General features: G+C 42.3%; 1 protein-coding gene across 1 annotated transcript; it reads right to left on the reverse strand.

Moving 5' to 3' along the window:
- Positions 1-11,465: 11,465 nt before the first annotated feature.
- On the reverse strand, positions 11,466-12,524 carry LOC116223269 (alpha-(1,3)-fucosyltransferase 7-like). Its single transcript, XM_031579341.1, has one exon. The coding sequence runs from the start codon at positions 12,522-12,524 to the stop codon at positions 11,466-11,468; it is 1,059 nt and encodes a 352-aa protein (XP_031435201.1).
- Positions 12,525-23,027: the final 10,503 nt, after the last annotated feature.

Raw genomic sequence — 23,027 nt, forward strand, 5'->3', positions numbered from 1 at the left:
TGCTTTGTGTTGGCTGCTCAGGTTCTTTGGTTGTTTTGCTGCTTAGTTTGCCAGGTGTGGGTTACAGGCAGTCCATGGATGTTGCTATGGTTCCAGGGTGTGCCTCTCTCTAGGTGGATATGAGGAAGAAAAGAAACACACAATAATGAATTTAGTAAACATAAAAAAATGGCAATCTGTACCATACCAAAAACACAATGTCACTGAAACTGATGAAGCATATGGTTGACACATAATAACTGGTTTACACCATTTGCATGTCATGACTTACACATACCTAGATATGTTGTAGAGCTAAAGCATTTTAAAAATGTGTAAAACAATGAGAAATTGATGTTGTGATCTGCCCAAGTGACTAGAAGATGTGGAGGTTGAACAAACAGTTTTAGACGTTTTGCTTCTGATCTGAGAAATGTACCAAAGTGACTAAGAAGAAAAACTGTAAAAACATGTATTGACTTTTACCTTTGAATCAAAATAATGCAAATTGAAGTGCCAGTTGCAAAATGCAATTGAATTAGAATACAGAGGTCCAACAACCATGATGAAATACTGTGTTACATTATTACATTTCTAAAGACTTTATTTTGTTGTCACATTCACTGCACACCAACATTCTAAGTTCTAGCTCACCATTAACAGTTAAGGTGCATAAAAAAAAGATACCTAAAAAAATATATAATATTAACGTTCTCGTAGTAGCTTTCTCAGGATCGATTTATTAGCTAATTTGCCAGTGAGCTGGCTTAGAATATTTTCGATGGAAACTTTTGATGCCTGTCGTGGAAAATTCTAAGAGTTCTCAAGAAACTTCTCAAGGCAAACAGTTATGAATATACTGAATGGTTTATTTCAGAGGAGTTAACTGCTGCTGAGCTGGTCCATGTAGCATCTCAAAAACTCTAAGCATAAGGCAAGGCTTTGGCATAAGGCTTTGGTACATCTATTTTTAACAGCGTGCATACTGCACAGTTTCTTGTGATAACTGGTGTCTGGAAACTGTCTATCTCGTGGCCTCTTGTGGTCTTTTAGAAGCCTGTGACTTTCAGAAGCGTCATGGCCTGTCTGCCATGTGGTTTATCAGAAAAGGCATTCTCTACCACGTAATTTAGCAGAAAAGGTATCTGTTGGTTAAACTGTGTGTTCATTATGAATGCTGCAGTTTGTATCTGTTGAATTGTATTGCATTGTGCTGACAAGTATTTCTATTATTTTGACCACCCCACGCCCCAACAGGTCAGGTTTCATGAACGAGCATGCAAACATCAATGAATACATATGCATATCTTAGTAATTTCTTAGTATTAAATAGAAATCAGAAACTCTAAAGCAGGGGTGTCAAACTCAAATACACAGAGGGCCAAAATGAATGACTGCGTCCAAGTCGAGGGCCGGACATATTCATTGAAAAAAAAAAAGATATATTATATTTTTTCATATGTAAACATGAACTTAAGTTTAACATACCTATGCCTATTGAATCTGGGACAAGCAGCCTCAAGCTTAGGCATATTAGTTATTGCCTATAAACACAGATATCAAATTCAAAATAAAATAATTCATTCATTTCTTATGCCTCTCTTTTCTGCACATCGCAGGCGCTCCATCTGTGGTCAGTCCCACACGTTTGTCCCAAGACAGCCCCATTTCATTTACACATTTGGATACCTCTTCAAAGAGATCTCTCCCTGTTGTTATGCCATGCATTCATTTAAATCCCAAACGTTCCTCTATAATGCACAGAGTCGAGTCCACTCCACGGATGAAGATAGACAGCTGGGCAGTAGCCTATAAGATGTTTTGATGCTCTCATCCACAGCAAGGGAGTATGCGATTTAATCTTTTCCCTTTCCCATCAGCTGTTGTTGTAGATCGGTGGCAAGGTCACATACACAATCAGCAACGGTGTTTCTGCTCAGGCTCAAATTTAAAAATGCTTGCCTTTTATCAGGGAACACGATGCCGCAAACTTTGATCATGCAGTTCTTGACAAATTCTGCTTTAGCGATCTCCGCTACTACAATAAAGCTTGCCTTCACAGCAGCCTCACTTTGTGATTTGGCTTTTACCAATACCGTCTGCTGTGACAGCAGTCTTCTTTTCAACTCATCTATCTGTTCGAGCTTCTGTTTCATGTCCAGATGTTTGTATATGTCTTGGTGTTTCGTCCCATAGTGCCGTCTTAAATTATATTCTTTCATTACAGCCACATTGGCTCCGCACACAAGACACGTGCGTGTGTTTTAACCTGACAGTGTAGCCAGTTTATGATCTTCGGTGGGCAGGTGAAAAAGGCACGGTGGCTTTGTGTGTAGTATATCTGGCGTCTTGTGTGTGCCTATTGCAGTGCCGTGGGAGTGGGACCTTATTTATTACTTGCATGGGAGCGTGCCTATGTTCCCACAGCCCAATGTTCCCACAGCCCAATGTTCCCACAGCCCTATGTTCCCACAGCCCAATGTTCCCACAGCCCAATGTTCCCACAGCTCTATGTTCCCACAGCCTATGTTCCCACAGCCCAATGTTCCCACAGCTCTATGTTCCCACAGCCCTATGTTCCCACATTTCTAAGAGCTTTTTCAAAATTAGGTCTTATGTTCCCACAGCTCTGTGTTCCCACATTTCTAATATGCATTACAAAATTAGGCCCTATGTTCCTACAGTTCCCACATTTCTAACCCTAACCCTAACCCATTCAAACAATCTAAATAAGTTTAACTATTTACGCAGTTTTTTGTGCAAGGAAAAAATCTAGAAATGTGGGTACATAGGTCTGTGGGAACACAGGGCCTAATCTTCAAAATTGTCAGTGAAAAAAAAATCCTTAAAAATGTGGGAACATAGGGCTGACCCCACTTGCCTATGCTTTAACAAGGGCCTTATGGGTAGTCATTCAGTCGGGTAGCACTTAAGCTCACCACGACTGTTTTAGTAACCTTACCTAATCCGGCATAATTGGTAGCCGTATGAATTGATTGCCATAATAATAAAGACTGTTAAGGATTTCTAAGTCTGTGTGGTGATCTTGCATTCTCCCAGCCGCAATAACCTGACTACATTCTAGGTTAATTACAATATATTCTGCCTCCCACCTCTCTTGAAAACCCCTGTTTTCAAAGTACACCTTTCGTTTGGCCATTTTGAGGGGAGAGAGACAGGCCACAAGCTAAACTTTCAGGTGAGGCTGCAGAAAGTGGGGCGAGGGCTCGTGCTTGCGGGCCTAGGTTGACGTAGGCTACCAACCCGGTGGCAGTGCATTGTGGGACTTGCAGTATTAGTGGTGAGTACGACATACCGGCGGCCGCGGCATGCCAACTCTGATAGACATTAGATATTATATGGCGGGCCAAATAAAATTACACCGTGGCCCATTCAAATCAATGGAACTTTTTGCAACATTCACAGAGGAGCCGGCAGGCCGGATGAAATCGCCCTTGAGTTTGACACGTGATCTAGTGCTTTCTCACATTTGGCATTTAGTTGAACACTGAGTCATGTTTATTTCTTGTTGTTGATATATAAGAAGTACCTGAAGAAGACCATATATTAGAGGGAAATCTGATTCTGCTTCTCCCTTCTGGTCTCACACATGTTGGCTCAGAGAGCTCAGAGCCACCACAGCAATAGCCATAAAAAACTGATTATACAGTAACAGATGGTTCAATCCTTTTCATGTACACCACTGTGTTCACGTACATTTGCAGTTACTTTTTTGTCAGGAAGCACGTACAACAAAACCGACATACATACATACGTATGCCACTCGATGCCCTCGATGCCACCGCGCGGGCAGCCGCAGCTGCAGTTGCAAGAATATATATTGCCCTTTAGCTTTCTCCACAGGGGAAGTGGGTGGGGGGGTTCCAGGACCTCAAATGCACGTATGAGTCATACAGACCATGCATTTGCAGGTTGCATTAGTCTGACTAAGAACACATGTTGCCTGTGGTCTGTGTGTTTGTGTGTGTGTGTGTGTGTGTATGTGTGTGTGTGTGTGTGTGTGTGTGTGTGTGTGTGTGTGTGTGTGTGTGTCAGTGTGAGATAGATAAAGAGAGATATAATGTAAGTTACTGAAAATAAATGAATGAATGATGGGTAAATCTCTGCATGAAGTGAATCTTATTCTTTGGGCATGACGTTTATGACAATTGAACATGTTAGTGATATTATTGTTGTCAGTTAAATCCAATTAAGTGCTTTCAGTAAAGTGCTTTATTTATGTAAATTAATTATTGGTAAACAAACCTAAAATCAAAAGTTTCCTCTATGTAAACAACCACCATCTATATGGAGAATCCTATGTGATATGTCTTATGGGCGCATCTCAAAACATTTGAATATTCTGGAAAAGTTAATTTTGTTCTGTAATTTAATTCATAAAGTGACACCTTCATATATTCTAGAATCATTATACATAAAGTGGCATGTTTCAAGCCTTTTTTTGTTTTAATCTTGATGATTAAAAAAAAAAAGGCAGTAATTTGTGCAAAAGGAGCCCCAACCAAGTACTGAGTGCATACATGAACAAACTCTTCTCAGGACGACATTTCTGTATTTTAAATTCTTTATTCTAATATTTTGGTGAGACTGGATTTTTGATTTCCATGAGCTGTAAGGCATAATCATCAAGATTAAATCAAAAAGGCTTGATACAGGCCACTTTATGTGTAATGATTCTAAAATATATGAAGGTGTCACATTTTTTATTAAATTACGGAATGAAATTAACTTTTCCAGAATATTCAATTTTTTGGAGATGCACCTGTATGTCGGTGTCTTCCCGGTGGTCAGTCTCTACCACGACAAGAAGTGCTGAATCATCAGGAACAGTTTCCAGGGTGGTCTTCCAAGCACGTGGATGGCAGGTTGAAGTGTACAAGTATCCAAGGGCCATGTATAATTGTGGCCATAGGATTGTCAAGTCCTTCACTTGAGTGTGAGTATGTGTATCCCAGGAGAAGGGTGGACAGTCCATCACCTTAGCATGCACAGCTCTAGGAGGCCCAGAAAGCCCCACCATAACAATCGGTGTTGTGACGGACAGCAGAACTCAATCGCACGACTCAGGGACGGTTATGAATAGGACTGTATGGATGTGTGTGTGTGTACAAGCATGTGTGTGTATTAGGAAGTTGTGTGATAGGAAGGTGTGTGGTTTCTAGGAGGGAAGGAGAAATGATATACAAATCAGCTCCAAACATTGACAGTATACAAAGGATGCCGCAGCATACAAAGTGTGCTCAAGTCACACAATAAGTCGATAAATCATACCACAGGGCGAATGGGGCGACGCACTGCCTAGGAAAAAAAAAAAAAAACCTCCTGATATAACGCAATATCCTTGTAAGTCGCGTAAATGACATGTAAATTTAAATGTAATACTTTTTTTCTGTCGGATTCTACCACTAGACCGTCTGATCTGCCTCTGTATGTCATTGTCGAATCAGGTAACAGTCGTTCAGTCAGCCTAAAGTCGTGCTTCAAATGGCCCCGCCCCTTCCGGGGCGATTTGGGGCGAAATGAAAATCGCCCCAGACCTCTCCCATTGACTCCCATGTTAAATCCATTTTTTTCACAAAACAGAGCTGTCGGCGGGGAAAACGCATTTCCTAAGGAATGCGTATTGAAACCGGATATCGTCACTTTACTCCGGTCTCTGGTTGGATAAAACTTGTCAACAGAAATGGACAAGGACCTTTGATTTATTCTTTAGGAACCATGCCGATGCCCGACTTTTAATGTTGTGTGACGTTGTTGAAGTTCAAGTTCAACATTAATAGCGATTGAATTACCCTTGTGTCGTGTAATCGCTAGCGGTAAATAAACGTTAATAACTTGAATGACTGATTAAGGATATATGTTACACATCACAAACACACGTAATTGATGGGTTTTGGGGGAAATGAGGTAATTGGTTAGCTTAAATTGCAGTATCTTAGGCGAGCTAATTGACCTGGCTAGCTATAGCGGAATTAACAGTGCTAGCTTTGTGTTTGGTCATATAGCTTCGTAAAAGTTCGGTTAACAAGTCACTTGTGTGTTTAGTTGTATGACTTCGTAAAAGTTCGGTTAACAAGTCAATTGAGCATTAAACCACCTGACTATAATGGGTCTATTCATATTAGCATGCTGACGTTATACTTATTAGCAGCGAGGCTAGCTAGCTACTATGTGTTCCAATGGATTGTTGGTCTAAGCGTTAGCTTCAGTTAAGACCTACGTGTACCACATGAACAACTAACTGAGTCAATGTAGACATAGGTTAACAAGTCACTTGTGTGTTTAGTTGTATGACTTCGTAAAAGTTCGGTTAACAAGTCAATTGAGCATTAAGCCACCTGACTATAATGGGTCTATTCATATCAGCACGCTAACGTTATACTTATTAGCAGCGAGGCTAGCTAGCTACTATGTGTTCCAATGGATTGTTGGTCTAAGCGTTAGCTTCAGTTAAGACCTACAATACTCTGCAACATTCGTGTACCACATGAACAACTAACCGAGTCAATGTAGACATATAAAAAGTTGTGTAGATAGCTTTATTCACATAAGCCGTATAACTTCACAAAAATAATAATAATTTAAAGAAAACCGATCGTTTGCATGTCAGGCGATCAACACAACTTCTCAACTAAAAAGTAAAGGTCCTAATCAAACGGAGTAAAGTGACGACTTCCGGTTTCAGAAAATCGCGGTCGTGAAAGCGGTCTGTATTTCATATACCACTGTCACTTTTCATAGGTTTCACAGTGTGTTTCACAGTGTGTTTCACAGTTCGCTTCTTGCACTAACACTGAATAATTTTTCATGTGATGACTTATTTTGCTTTTGTAAGCCAATACTTTCAAGATCAGTCAATAAATATTGTTGGTTTTGACTTATGTTACCCCTTCTTTATGATGTTACTGGACATATCATGTGTCCTGTTAAGCTATATTACATCATACAACATTTGAGACACGTGGATAATGAAAAAGTGGGATAATTTAATGTGGAGAATCATGTTTGCTTATGAAGGCTCCTGGATGCAACTTTCTTCCATAGCTTTCCACCTGTAACTTGCTACTCTAGCTATGTAGCAAGAGGGGACATATTACTGTTGTGTGCTGCCAATAGTGGACAAAAAGGTATTGCTGTATGAGTTAATCAGCTAACTTAATGTACCTACTGAGTGGGTCGCCTTAATCATTATCAAAAAAATTGCCCCCCCTGAGAATTTTTTCAGGAGCCGCCACTGTCATACCATGTGCCACATAATAATAACTGTACAACATAAAGTCTCAGCCTACACAGGCAATACATAAGCATACAAACTTAGGACCATTCACAATTAAGGCAACAAATTAAGCTAGCAAACAATTCCACAGGCACATCTTAGTTCATTTCCATCTCTTAACTAAAACAAGATCAGTCCATGAAAAGTAGGGCAACAATTGCTACTCAACCAGAGCTATAACTTTTGAATGTAGATTTATTAAATTACATACCAACTCACTAACAAATAAGGGTAGAAGGGGTACATTCATGGTAGGCTAACAGGTGAATACTTCATAATATAATAGTAATAATACCTGTAATATTGTCACAGACGTGTCAGTGTGCAATGATTACTTTCGGGGCACAATGACATCTACACACATTAGTTGAACAAATATCTTGCTAGTATCAGTAAACTGCATGTAGTCCTTCATGTTTCTCTGAGCAATCACTGTGCAAACTCTGATTCAATGACGCAATGACATGTTCCAATGTTCCGTATGTTCCAAAGACTGCTTTGTTTTTTCATTTTGGCAAATGAATACCCAGTGTTCTTCACCTTTCAGTGTAACCTTATGTTTTTGACATTCTCAATCTTCCATAATGACTGCTGAACAGAAATTGAAAGATGCATGACTTTTGACTGAGCTTGCAGCAAACAATGACTCAATAAAATGTAATAATTAACTACTTTTGCTACATAGCGGTGCACAATATGACCACTTCACTAAGTAAGAGAATGAGCATGGATGGATTATAAAATCATGGACTCCTGGACCATCCAACTCCCAGGCACACACAGCGCGCCTAACAAGAAGCAAATCACAGTCCAACCACTTTGTGTTTATGTGACATATTTAATAACTGTAGATTGCCTACAGGACTCACACCACATCAACACATGATGCAGTAAGCTACATTCAGGCTTGGGGAGTAAGGGAATACATGGAACGGCGTTATGTATTTAGGATACAAAAAGGGTAACTGTATTCCGGTACAGTTACAAAAAAAAAGACGTAATTAGATAACAGATACTTTTACCAAGTCAAATTCCTTGTTTGTGCAAACTTACTTGGCCAATAAAACCCGATTCCGATTCCGATTCCGAGATTTGTCTTTAAAAAACACTGAGCAGAGGTCAGGTTTAATTCTTAAAACTTGGTTTCCTCATTTTCTTTTCTAAGGTTACATACATTGTGCTGTTGACTTACAGAATACGTTTAAGTGAAAGCCATGTTATGATGATGCAAAGTCAGACACGAAGTGAGGGGAGTGAAGAGTTTAAGAGAGGTCACAGGTGTGCGTGATTAGTACTGCGGTGATTGTGAATGCGTGAGTTGAAGGCAAGGGGGCGTGGCATGATCAGAGTTCAGCGCTGGCGTGACATACACACAGAAAAAAACCACAACCACACGGCCCTCATGCCCATTTCCCTTCAGGGCAACAAACTGAACCAGTTCACATTTCCACCCAGCTATATTGCAAAGGGGATTGGGCAAAAAGTGTAAAATTATGCATTGCAAGGTATTTGTTTGTAAAAAACTGTTCACAGTGAGAGATACGGGTAAGAAAAGTTGGGGCTGACGGTTTATTTTTTATTTTCAATGGTTCATACTTTTGTGTTATTCACTAGTAAAATATCTTGGTGAAATGCTGCATTTGGGCCCAAAAAGAATATCCTCAAGTCAAAGTCAAAGTGTTTATTATCGCATACACCAAATTTCTTCAGCGCAGCGAAATTCTTACGACTTGGCAGCCAACATCTACGCAGTAGACGGCATACAACAGGTAACAAAAATAACATATGCCAAAATAACATATAACATATAACAAGTAACAACAGTTTGAAATACAAGAAGGGCAGTTTCCAGGGTGGGGAATATTAAATTAAATAAGATTAAAAAAAAATATGTGTTTATATATATATATATGTAGCAAGTGTATTTGTATGGGTGTGAAGTACAAGGTGATGGCGACTGTTCAGTGTTGCTGATTCAGCAGCCTTACAGCCTGGGGGTAAAAACTGTTTGTGAGTCTGGTAGTCCGTGCTCGGATGCTCCGGTAGCGTCTACCAGACGGCAGCAGTGTGAATAGACCATAGCCTGGGTGGCTGTGGTCCTTGACAATGTTCTGTGCTTTTCTCAGGCATCTACTGTTGTAGATGCCCTGCACGGAAGGGAGATGGCCGCCGATGATACGTTCCGCTGTCTTCACCACCCTCTGCAGGGCCTTGCGATCGGCAGCGGAGCAGCTACCATACCAGGCAGTGATGCAGCCTGAGAGGATGCTCTCAATGGTGCATCTATAAAAAAAATTCAGAGTTTTTGAAGACATGCCAAACTTCTTGAGTCTCCTCAAGAAGTAAAGCCGCTTCTGTGCAGTTTTGACCGCCGAGTCCGCTTGCATGGACCAGGTGAGGTCATCCTTGATGTACACACTGAGGAATTTGAAGTTGGAGACTCTCTCCACTGCAGCTCCCTCAATGTGTATGGTGTTGTGACCCCCCCTCTGTAGCTTCCTGAAATCCACAATCATCTCCTTGGTTTTGCAGATGTTTAGAGACAGGTTGTTGTCTTGGCACCATGCTGCCAAGCCCCTTACCTCATCTCTATAGGCGGTCTCATCGTTGTTAGAGATGAGACCCAGGAAGGTAGTGTCGTCTGCAAACCTGACATTCCAATCAATACAGTGGCACATAAAAAGAGCTTTACATATTAAGTATTGAGGTCAGTTTGTTGTCTAACACATAACGATGACAATATTGTACATTTTGATATTTGTAGCATAATAAGTTAATTTCCTCAATAATAAGTAGGACGCCCACACCAAATGTTATCTATATAGCACTACTGCACAAATGCAGAAAGTTTGTCATCTGAAAAAGCTGGTGTGTGCCCTTATAGGAGGGGTTTGTGGATAGCACAACCACTTCATGAAATGCATGTGACCATTGAGTTGCACAGTTTCTGAGCAGTACATGTCAGTGTCTTCAAGGTTGGACCAATGTTTTTCAGCATTTATATCCATCACAGACATCAAAATGGAGAAAACCACCAATATACAGTGGATAAGGCTATTGATGTCTCTGTTCTGTTATCTTCATTTGCACATTTGGCATTGAGGTAATCCAAAAGTAACGGAAATCAAGTTACATTACTTTAATATTGTGATACTTGGATTAGGTTACTGAATACTGGAGATGGATAGGCCATACTCTCCGTAAACCAGCCACAAACACCACAAGACAGTCCCTCAAGTGGAATCCCCAAGGGAAAAGAAAGAGAGGTCGGCCGAGAAACACCTGGCGTAGAGACTGGGAGGCAGACGCCAAGAAAATGGGCTACACTTGGGGACAGCTTGAGATGTTGGCTCAGAACCGAGATGCTTGGAGAACTCTTGTTTGCGGCCTAAGCCCCAGAAGGGGTAGTAGGCGATAATGATGATGATGAATCAGTAATTGTATCAGAATACATTTTTAAAGTAATCCTCCCAACCCTGGCTACATTGTATGTATCTGCCGACCAATGAATGGTCAAAGTCAAAAGACACCATCATATAGGATTCACAAGACTAATACCACAGGCAGTAGCTGTGTGATGTCTTGTTCCTAGACCAGCCTGACCTTTAACATCAAATCAAACAAGGCAGGCTTGCTTAACGCATCAGAGGTTATTTAAATCACATTCATTTGATTTGCTATTTGTAAAATGAAAATAAACATGCCTGTGTCCAAAATTCTTTTTAACATGTGTTACGAGCAAAACGCTCATCTATTCAAGCTCTACAATTTTGAAAATGGTCTAAAAATCCTAATTACAACAACATAAGAAAACCTATAAGACCATACGATTATTTTTCTTTCATTTAAAAAATGGTTAAGCTTTAAGAGAATATGTCAGTACATGTGTATATGTCTGTATGTATAAATATGTATAAATATACTGTATATACACAGCTTTCTCAGAAGACCTAACCATTTTCAAAATAATGAAAAAAGAATGCATTCACGACTAATATTCTACTTTTATAATATTTTAATATTTCCTTTAAAGACCTGCCTGTGTGCCCTATCTTCCCCTATCGCTTCCTCCTCCCATTAAGTTCAAGTACACCGTTTGACAGCATGTGAACACACAATGAGGGGAGAGAACGGATTTGATCCGTTCATTTTGGACTTTTTGATGTTGATGTCTTGCTTCCCTTCTGCTTTATTTCCATTCCCAAGCATCTAAATCGTCATACACTTTCTGCGTTTGTAAGCTGCTGACTTTGGGGCAGATTCTACAGAATCTCTCCCTCCAATCGGCAAACCGTTTCACTGTGTACTTCAGTCGCCAGTTGAAGTATGAGGCATAGCGTTGCTTATCCTCAGCCAGTTTCCTAAGGAATTCTCCAAGCTCCTCTACGGAACTGAAGTCGTCCACATGGATGAAGGAATCATTTGGTGCCACTGCCTCATACTGTTCCCGCGGTGGACCTAAAACTACAGGCACAGCTCCACCCACGAGGGAATTGTACCAAAACTTCTCTGTGATGTAATCTCTGGATATGGAGTTCTCAAAGGCCAGGTAGAAGTAGCAGCCAGAGATGGTGGGTAACAGAGTCTGATCATCCAGATGCTTATTAAAAGCTCCACCATACACGTCTACTGGTATAATTGTTTTCAGTGTATTGTATACAGCTGTTCTCTTATGGTTGGGAGCATAATTGCTCACGACCCAACATGCCAGAGAAGACTTCTTTGGTATGTAATCCTCCACTGTCAATCCAGTTCCAAAGTCGTGTGGTACCAACCTGCCATATGGTACATACATATCTGCATCACGGCGGTAAGACATGGTGCGGTTAAAGTGTCCAGCAAAAGGCTTCAGATTCCCATTATGTGCTGGGCTTTCCAGTGATAACCACACCCACCTCTGCTCCTGTGGTCGGGTGAGGTGAACGGGCAGTCTTTGTTGGCTTTGGATCAGCTCACGGTTGTGGAAAATCACAAAATCTGCCTGAGAGAACAGGGACTGATCATCTACCAAAGTACAGTTGTGTATGCCAAACCTCTCTCTGCACACATTGCCCTCTACGCTAGGTGAACTTGCAAAAGGCCAGTACCACACTAGAACAATTGTATTTGTGGTATTAATGATGACTTGCAGTGCAGGTCTCGGGGACATTTGCATCAGTGAGGGCCACTGGGTAAGCAGGCTGCCAAACAGAGTGAGGCAGGCTAGGGAGGCAGCCAGCAGTGTCCATCGGTGGCAACAGAAGTCCATCGTCTTTGTTTTTCTGATTGTGTTAGCTTTAAAGTAATAACAAAGAAGTACAAATCAACAAACTGTCAAACCACACAGAAACACACACACACACACACACACACACACACACACACACACACACACACACACACACACACACACACCACAGACTTGCTGCTCACTCACGTTACCACACAGCACTTTGAAAAGTGCTCCCTAATTTCCCCCTGGGTAGTATGGGGTGGCAAGAACATCGGCCCAGTTTTCAATAACACAATAACGTATCAAATAGCCGACCGAAGCTACAGCAACATCTCCATGCTATAACGAGAAATAGAAAAGGTTATTTGAAAAGGAAAAAACTATCCGATTCATGTTCTGTTCAAAGTTCTGAAAAGTCTGCATGTGTTCTTGTTTAACTTTAAACATAATTATTTATTACCAGTATAAAGGAAATAAAGTAGAATATTATTGAATACATGAATGCATTCTTTTGAAAATTGTTAGGTCTTCAGAGAAACCTGTGTGTGTATATATATATATACGTATATATATATATTTATACATACAGACACATACCGTCATATATTCTCTCAAGGCTTGACCATTTTCTAAATGAAGAAAAAATAATGGTGTGGTCTCATAGGTCTTCTTATGTTGTTGTAATTAGGATTTTGAGACCATTTTCGAATTGTAGAGCTTGAATAGATCAGTAATAAATAATTGGCTGTACAGAGAGCTCTGTTGAGAGTAGAGAATAGCTGTTAATGGCTCTTTATTACGGCTCTTCAGAATGTTCCAAAAAGTTCCGTTGATTTCAATGGGCCACCCCAACATTCGCAGGTCTGTAATTTCTATATAATGGCCTCTGCGAAAAATGAATGACCGCTGTCATTGGCAACAGGTTTTGTGCTTATAATTCACATCTTTCATATGATTCCACATTCCATATTTGCGTGAAGTATTATTTTTTTTAGCGGAAATCACGAAACGGCAACAAAATCATTAAAAAGAGGTATTTTGGAGAAATTTCTTCTATCGTTTTGGCATGTAACATTATGCTGCGCGCTTCGGGGTCCTGTTCGTCCCGTCGGGATTTAGTTTTCGATAATGATCTCCGGACTATAGGCTACATTATCCCTTACGTAGTTATCGTAAAGGAAATCGGCAGTTTGGTAGCATCAATAAATTACAATCACAAACTGTTAATGTTGCTGTCATATAAACTCAAACTGTAAGTACTTAGGTTCAAATGCCTCAATAAAACGTCATCGATATTGTCCGTAATGTGTTGTTTTACACAGTTATCATAACGCAAACCCTTACATTTCTCGATTGTTAGATGGCTACACAAAACCAGATGCGCCAATAGTAAAACTTTGTATTTCATTAAAACAATAACTTATTTAATAGAATTCATAAAGGCGGCCTGTGCGCACAATAAATGAAAATGTTGTGCTGACAAATTGGGCCTTGACAATATGTCAGTTATTTAATATAAGCAGAAAAACGAAGCCATGCTCTTGGCAGAAATATGTTGTTTGCATATCTAAATCACATCTTTAGGGTTAATAACATATCTAAGAAACAATACCTTTGCTTGATCTGTACCTGTTGTACCATGATGATAGCAATTATCTTTTAGAATTTTGAATATTGAAAATTGGTACCTGTTGGGGTCCAAAGTCTGTTTGCCACAGGACCAACGTCAAAATGAGAAAGGAGGGCAAAGTGTTCCAAGTTACACTTATCCAATTGTATCTTGAAACACTTTGCCCTTCCTTTCTCATTTTGACGTTGGTCCTGTGGCCAGGGGCGGTGCCAGGGGGGCTGCTAGTGGGCAGGGGCGGAAATCCCATTTCATTGTAGGGGGGGACAATACATGGTAAGATTTCAGAGAGTAATTCCTGGGGGGACATACAAAAATTGCTGTCTGGCCCTTGCTACCTTGCAGGACTAGCCAGCTAGATAACACTTTTCTTTGCAAAATAAAGATGATGAATTTCAAGTGAATCCACAAGTCTCGTTTCGCTTGAGTTTACTGAAGTTATCAGCATGCAATTATTCATACAGGACGTTTGATTTTGTAAAACTGTCTGGAACAGACAGAAATAAAGAGACACATACATTTCACGTCAAATAATGTGGCATAAATGTAGCACGATACCACGAGAGCAAGCATAACTCATTTTTTTCCTGATAGACAGGAAGCAGCAGGTGAGGCTGGGTGAAACAACATCCAGCACCCAGTCAGTCAGCACTGGTGCACCTCAGGGATACGTGCTCTCCCCACTGCTCTTCTCCCTCTACACAAACGACTGCACCTCAGGAGACCCATCTGTTAAACTCCTAAAATTTGCAGACGACACATCAGTCATCGGCCTCATCCGTGATGATGATGAGTCTGCATATAGGCGGGAAGTTGACCAGCTGGTCCTGTGGTGCGGTCGCAACAACCTAGAGCTGAACACGCTTAAAACCGTGGAGATGACAGTGGACTTCAGGAGGAGCCCCCCAGCACTGCCCCCCCTCATCATACACAACAGTACTGTGTTGGCTGTGGAATCCTTCAGGTTTCTGGGATCCACAATCTCCCGGAATCTGAAGTGGGAACCCAACATCAACACCATCATCAAGAAGGCCCAGCAGAGGATGTACTTCCTGCGCCAGCTTAGGAAGTACAACCTGCCTCAGGATCTGCTGATCATGTTCTACACCGCAGTCATAGAGTCTGTTCTGTGCACTTCAATCACTGTCTGGTTTGGATCGGCCACCAAACTGGACAAGAACAGACTCCAACGGTCAGTCAGGTCTGCAGAAAAGATCATTGGTGCCAACCTGCCCACCATCCAAGACCTGTACACCTCCAGAGTCAGGAAACGGGCAGGAAAAATCACTGCAGACCCCTCACACCCCGGACACAAATTATTCAAACTCCTCCCCTCTGGTAGACGCTACAGATCACTGTTCGCCAAAACCTCCAGACACAAAAACAGTTTCTTCCCCCTCGCCGTCTCACTACTGAACAACTAACCCACTGTAGCATATATATTTATATTTATATATTTATCCCTGCACTTCTCGCACTCTCCACTTCTTCTTTGCACTACTGTTGTGCAACATTTCACAGCTACTGTATATAGCCATTCCGCCTTGTACATACTTTTTTAAACTCCTTAGTCCATTGCACTGTTGCACTGTTTGTTTGTTTGTATTGTATTGTATTGTGTTGTATATTTTGTGTAAGCACACTGAGAGTCACTTTACCAAGTCAAATTCCTTGTTTGTGCAAACTTACTTGGCCAATAAAACCTGATTCTGATTCTGATTCTGATTTTTAAATGATCTAAACGGCATTAAATGTACTTGCACAAAACATCTACTCACAGACAAATAATGTCAACAGTTCAAACGCAAATGAACGCTCTTCAAGGAGGAATTCAGCTGCATGTAAATTAACGTCTTCTCCATTCTAGACCAAGACCAAGGAGATGGTGGTGGACTTTAGGAGGTCCCAGCCTCCTCTGCTACCAGTCTCTATCGAGGGGGTCAGTGTGGAGGTGGTCAACACCTACAAATACTTAGGTGTTCATATGGACAATAAACTGGACTGGTCAGCCAACGTTGATGCAATCTACAAAAAGGGTCAGAGCCGACTCTACTTCCTGAGGAGGCTGAGGTCCTTCAATGTCTGCAACAAACTGCGCATGTTCTACCTGTCTGTTGTTGACAACAATGATTGTTGGGGGGCCAGCGTCCTTTTTTATGCTGTGGTGTGCTGGGGAGGCAGCATAAAGAAGAGGGATGCAGGGCGACTGGACAGGCTGGTGAGGAAGGCGGGAGCTGTTGTTGGCACTGAACTGGACTGCCTCACTACAGTGGCGGAGAGAAGGACCCTGAGTAGGTTGCTGACCATTTTGGACAATGACCACCACCCTCTACACAGGACTCTCAACAGATAGAGGAGCACATTCAGTGGCAGACTCCTGTCACTGTCATGCTCATCAGACAGGCTGAGGAAGTCCTTTGTCCCCAGGGCCATCCAGCTTTTTAATGCCACACAGAAGGGGAGAGGGAGGGAGATGGACTTCTCTGCATGAGTCTACCTCAGTCTGCCCTCCCTTTCTCATCTCATCTCAGCCCCATGCACAGACTTTACCACTTACATATTCTGCACTATCACTTTGCTCTTTGCACTTTCAACACACACACACACAAGCACAAGACCACTATCTTGCACTACCCATCCTCACAAGCACAAGAACATTATATATTTTTTTGCACTATCCACACCAGCTGCACAAGATCACTTTCCTCCTGGACACCGACACTGTCAAAATCATTGCACTCTGTACAATAGGGCCAGACCCTTTCCTGTATCTGGAAACACTCTGTGTTCTCCCTATGTGTATGTATATGTGATTTATGTATGTATGTCGGTGAGGTGTATAAGTGTATATGTGTATAAGCTACTGGATGACCTAAATTTCCCTCGGGATTAATAAAGTATCCATCTATATATCTATCTATTCCACCATGGCTAAACTTTCATGAATGCCAGAATTGTCCCGGGAACTTTGTAACGTGCTCTTAACTGCGTTTGAGAATGAGATCCAATGTCTGTCAGCCTCTTTACATGTCGTGTACCCTGCACATGCCACATTGTTTGTGGCCCACTCCATTGCAGCAAGGGCATAGTACCCACTGCTGCTCCTGGCAAAAAAGGCAACCCCTGTGCTGGTCTGTGTTGATTAGGCGGTAGTTGCACACCCGGTTACTAAACATCTTGACAGGTGAGACAACCACCATCCAGGGTCGAGGTTCTTTGTTATCAGGGTTGTTGGATTGAGGAAGGTCTTTAATTTGAGGCTCATATCGCATGCAGACTGACCTGTGCTCAGTGAATGTCTCAAGGGAATAGCAGAAGATGACGTCATTGCTTGTAGATGTCAGCAGAAACTCTTTGGCAGGTACATTGGAGAGGAATGTCTTGGTATTCACCCCGTCAAAAACAATATCAGTTATGTCTTCTACTGACAAAGAACGAATATTCAACGGGTGGTAAATCTCAGACGGCCGATGCGTTCGATGCCTCTCTTCTTGCTCCCTCTCAGGACGTAGAGGAGGCACAGTAGTGTATTGTGATGGGACCAGGTAGGGCTGGGCGATATGAGCTCAAATTCATATCACGATATTTTCCACTGTCCAGATGATATCGATATGATATCACGATATATGACGAAAATTTTAATAGCCCTTCTTAGCTAAATTACATTAGTTAAGGCAAAATATGTCATCATGAAAAGTTAAAATCAAATAATGATAAAATAAATATGTATCTACTGATGTGCTACAAATGTAATGTATGTATGATTCCAATCATTTCAAGCATTTTTATAATCAAAAATCGCTGAATTTGCGCATGTCGTGTTCAAACAGAGAGGAGACATGCGAGGTGAGGCAGCGACGAGCGGCCCCTCATCTCAGATTGTGCAATCCCTCACTAACTGGGTTGAGCGCATGCCTTTTGCTTTCTCGTTGTTTGTCACCACTGTAGTATTTGTGGACACTTGTATTATATGTTCTTTCTATCCATAGAATAGGTAATGTATTTCACGTATGTGTAGAACCTATTTAGTCTTGCTGATCTGACATAAACCCGCATAGCAGTGAAAAAGCACTGAGGAGAGGCAAACAGTACCTCTGTCTCAATGAAGGGGGCGTGCGCGAGAGCCTGAAACTGGACTTTCAATCGAAACGTGAAATGTTAAATAATGGGAGACCAATGCCGGAGCTAAAAGGTATGCTTCAAACGACGGGACAGAAGATAACTCGATCGAATACTCACATTCAGAGCCAAATTGCTTTTGAAAAATGTTGAAACCTCAAGAGTAGATTTGGCTTTGGACGAAGAGCGGAGACTAAATATTAGCATGAGCAATATTCGCTAACATTACATTGATATCAGAGTGAGCCCTTGCTCTGTCGATTTCCCATTATTTTTCTTATGATTGTTTATATCTATGTGAAGCCATTTAACATCACACACGTGGTTGTAATTGTATTGTGCCTATATACTCGGTACTCAAGGACACAACCATCAGGATGCAACTCGACAACTTTAATTATACTTCTCACACGTATATCATAACATCATATATCGGTGCGCCATCACCTGGCCATAGCCGGCCACTACATCTCCCCCTTTTAGATGAAAGTTTAACTGCTTTGTCAGAACCTCAAGATGACAAAGTGCATTCAACAATATAGCTACTTTCTTATAACTTAACTTATCATTTTAGGAGTTCACTCAAATCCTTATTAAAACTTAAAAGTCTAAACTGAGAAACTAACAGAATAAATTATACTTTACTGTAACTATTGTATGAGATTACTCACTAGATGCATTAGATCAGAACATAGCTTTTCGACTAAACATTTCACTTTTTAAACTGAACATTATGACTTTTCTTTTGTTTTAACATCTTATCATGTTTTTCTTTTCTGTCCTCCGTAGTGTGTAGGTGTGTGTTTAGTGTTCAAAGGTCCAGTCTTTCAGGAGCCCTAGAAAGTCTCCCTGACCTAGTCATTGACATGTCACCTGATGTTGGGGGCACTGGTACTTCCCTGAGGTGTGAACGGTTGCGTCGCAGCCGTCCTCCATCCGCGGTCTCCACCTCGTATGAGCGTGGTGTAGGTGCAGGGCCCACAACTGTCCCTCTGGTGCGTGTGGGTCTGATCCACACCTGCTGTCCAGACTGAAGAGGTGGCAGGGTTTGAGTGCGGTGTCTCCGGTTGAACGTTTGTTGCTGTTGCAGTTTCAGCGCAGTGTCCTTTTCTCTGAATTCTTTGAGATCAGGCCACTGTGGTTGTAGCTGCAGCGGTGACACTGGGACTGGTGTTCTGAGTCTCCTCCCCATCAGTAGTTGTGCTGGGGAGGTCCCGTGTGCCAATGGAGTAGACCTGTAGGCCAGCAGAGCTTTGTGGAAATCTCCCTCTTTCTCTAAGAGAGACTTAACAGTTCTGACGGCCCGTTCAGCCTCCCCATTGCTGCGGAGATAACGGGGGCTGCTTGTCACATGTGTAAAGTCATAATCTCTTGCAAACTGAGAGAATTCATGACAGGAAAACTGAGGACCGTTGTCCGTGACTAGCACTTCTGGGCATCCATACCTAGCAAACACAGCTTTAAATCTTGCAATAGTCTGTTTAGCTGTTGTGCCTCCAGGTATAGTGCAAACCTCAATATAGCGAGAGAAGTAGTCTATCATGACTAAATAGTTCCCATTCTGCCATTGGAAAAGATCTGCTGCAACCCTCTGCCATGGTCTGCTTGGGAGGTCAGTCGTGAGCAGAGGCTCGACAGGTGTTTGAGCTTCACGTGCACAAATCTCACATCTCTCGACCATCTGCTTTACAGCACACGTGATGCCTGGCCACCAGACAGATTCTCTAGCCCTAGCTAGGCATTTGTTGATACCCTGATGTCCCTGGTGAAGTCTCTGTAGGATGTCAGGTCTCATGTGTTCAGGGATGATGAGTCTCTCACCTTTCATGAGCAGTCCTCCTCCTTCATGCAGGACTGACCTTTCAGGCCAGTAGGGCAACAGCAGCTCATGCATATCTCGTCTGTGTTCAGGCCAGCCGTTTGCAATGTATCGCCTGAGACGTTTGCAGGTGTTGTCAGAGGTTTGTGCGCTCTAAATTTGTTCCAGCTTTGTCGGTGTGGCTGGCAGGCTTTCTACTACACTGTCCAAGTAAGCTTTGCATTCCTTTTCCAGGTCTTGCTCCGCCTCCGCCTCCGCCTCCGTGGCTGTGGCTGGAAGCGGCGCTCTGGACAGAGCATCAGCTGTTATCAGGTTTTTACCTGGGACATGGATGATGTTGAAATTGAATCTGAGCAGCCTTAATCTGAATCTGATAATCCTCGGCGGAAGGTCATCCAGTGCTCTGGACTTCAGGAGTGTTATGAGTGGCTTGTGATCTGTTCTTATAGTAAAATCTAGGCCGCTCAAGTATCCGCGCAGGCGCTCACATTCCCAGGTCGTAGCTAAAGCCTCTTTTTCTATTTGAGCATATCTTGACTCGGCTTTGGTCAAACTTCTTGAAATGAAGACAACAGGTCTCCACTCACCACCTAGCTGTTTTTGTGTTAAGACACCTCCTAGTCCATACGAAGAGGCATCCGCTGACACCATGGTTTCATGGTTTGGGCTGTATTGGGCTAACATCGTCTCTGACCCTAATTCTTTCTTAGTGTCCAGGAACGCTTTCTGTTGGGGTGCTCCCCATGTCCAGCTGTTCTCTGTCTTCAACAGATCGTGGATGGGCTTTGTCAAGTCAGGCAGGCGTGGTGAGAATTTCCCTACAAAGTTCACCATGCCCATGAAGCGGCGAACATCTGCCACATCCTTCGGCTCAGGCATGTCACGGATCGCCTTTATCTTATCCGGGTCTGCTCTGATGCTCTGGGAGTTTATGACATGGCCCAGGAAACGGACTTCTGTCAGTGCAAACTGGCATTTTTCATTCAGAGTGAGCCCAGACTCTCTGAATTTCTGTAGCACCCTGTGCAGCCTATCGTCGTGTTCTGCCCGGTCCTTTCCTGTGATGAGGACATCATCAGCATGACATAACACTCCGTCAATGCCATCAATCAGCTGGGAAATCCTCTTTTGAAAGTGCTCAGGGGCCGATGATATACCAAAGGGTAACCTCTTGAAGTAATATCGGCCCTCTGGTGTGATGAACGTGGTCAACAGCATTGAGTCTTGATGGAGTGGTACTTGCCAAAAGCCTGATGTTGCGTCAAGCTTTGTGAAGACTCTGGCTCCTTCCAGCTTGGCCAGCGTCTCGTCCACTGCCGGTAAGATGTGTCTCTCTCTGATGACGCTCTCGTTCAAATGGGTTAAATCTACACAAATGCGTAGTTTCCCCGACGTTTTCACAATAGGGACCATGCCTGCGCACCATTCAGTTGGTTCTTCAACACGGGCTATGACCTCCATTTTCTCCATCCGGTCTAGTTCCTCTTTAACTTTGGCCCGGAGTGGGATGGCTACACGTCGTGGGGCAGAGAGGGCATAGGGTGGTGCATTGTCTTTCAGCATAATTTTATATTCACCTTTAAGTTTACCTAGCCCTGTAAAGACATCTGGTAGGTTGAGCGGAAGTGCGTCTCTGCATTGTCTATGCTATGGAGCTGAGGAATCATCTGCAGTCTGCGAATGGCTGGCAGGCCCAATAAGGGTGTGGTCAGGTCTTTCACAATGAACACCTCCTCCTCAATCTTTCTGTCGCCTCTCTGAATGACAGCATGCAGGGCCGGCGATTGCTATAGGCGAACTAGGCGACTGCCTAGGGCGACAAATGGGTTGGGGGCGCCCTCTATTGTCGCCCTTGGACCTACTTCCCATTAATCATAGTTAGAATAACAAGCAAATAAAAACATGTTTATTAATCATGATCATCCGAGGGCGCCCCTTCAGCCATACGTTTACTTCAACCTGATTTTTAGATTGAATTGATGGTTATTGTCGATGGGGGAGGGCGGTTGCGTTAAGTTACGTTACGTTAGTTATGTGAGGGCTCCTGCACACTACCAGGGTGGGGTGAGCCGTGAGCGTGTCAGCTACGTGACATTCGCAAAAATGAAGCGGTCAAAACCATCTGGAGCACAGGGACGAAAACGAAGAAAGGAAGAAGAGGAAAAGAAAGCCAAGTATAGAGGTAAGTCTTCTCATCTCAGCCATTAAGGTGTCAAAAGAAATACATGTAGTATTGTGCATCACCTAATATTGGACGTTTCATTGCTGTCACTAAGGCTAGCTATAGCTAGCTAGCGACTGTTACTTTGCTAATTTGCTACGTAGGCTATTACTAGCAAACGTAACTTCACTGATAACCTACATGGATGTAAATGTCAAAAGACCAGTATCTGGATAACGTATGCTAGTTATGAAAAGTACAGTTGCTGTCTACATTCATTATAAATGGCATAAGTTCTGTTTAGTGAATTCACAACTAGCAGGTGCATACACACAGTAACCATTTTGGGGATAGTGGTGGCGTTCACCCTTCTGTACAGTTCCTCCCCAGGAATATACTAAAATTTTTGTTTATTTTTGTTTTAAATTGGCCAGATGCACTCAGGCAATTTTTGCAGAGGCCGCTGTAGAAAGGACGCCTGATTCGCCTCCCTCTGAACTTTGTAAGTAGCCTACACAACTAGTACTACTGTTGCTGTTTTTGTTATTGTTATTATTATTAGCAATTATTACTTTCATAATCACATCACATTAATACTACTAATTGTAATCAGTAGCCTAGTATTATTTAGCCTTGTGGCAGTAATTGTAATATATCTACTACAAGTTACATGGTCAGATACAATGTATTTGTACAATGCAACTATGTGGTAGGATGATAGAAATGACCAAATGCAACTGTGTAACGAACAGCATGGATGAACTCTGTGTTTAAATACAGCTGCAGGAGAAGGGACATCCAGTAGTACTCAAG

The sequence above is a fragment of the Clupea harengus genome, chromosome 13, assembly GCF_900700415.2.
Source record: "Clupea harengus chromosome 13, Ch_v2.0.2, whole genome shotgun sequence".
Classification (NCBI taxonomy): Eukaryota; Metazoa; Chordata; class Actinopteri; order Clupeiformes; family Clupeidae; genus Clupea; species Clupea harengus.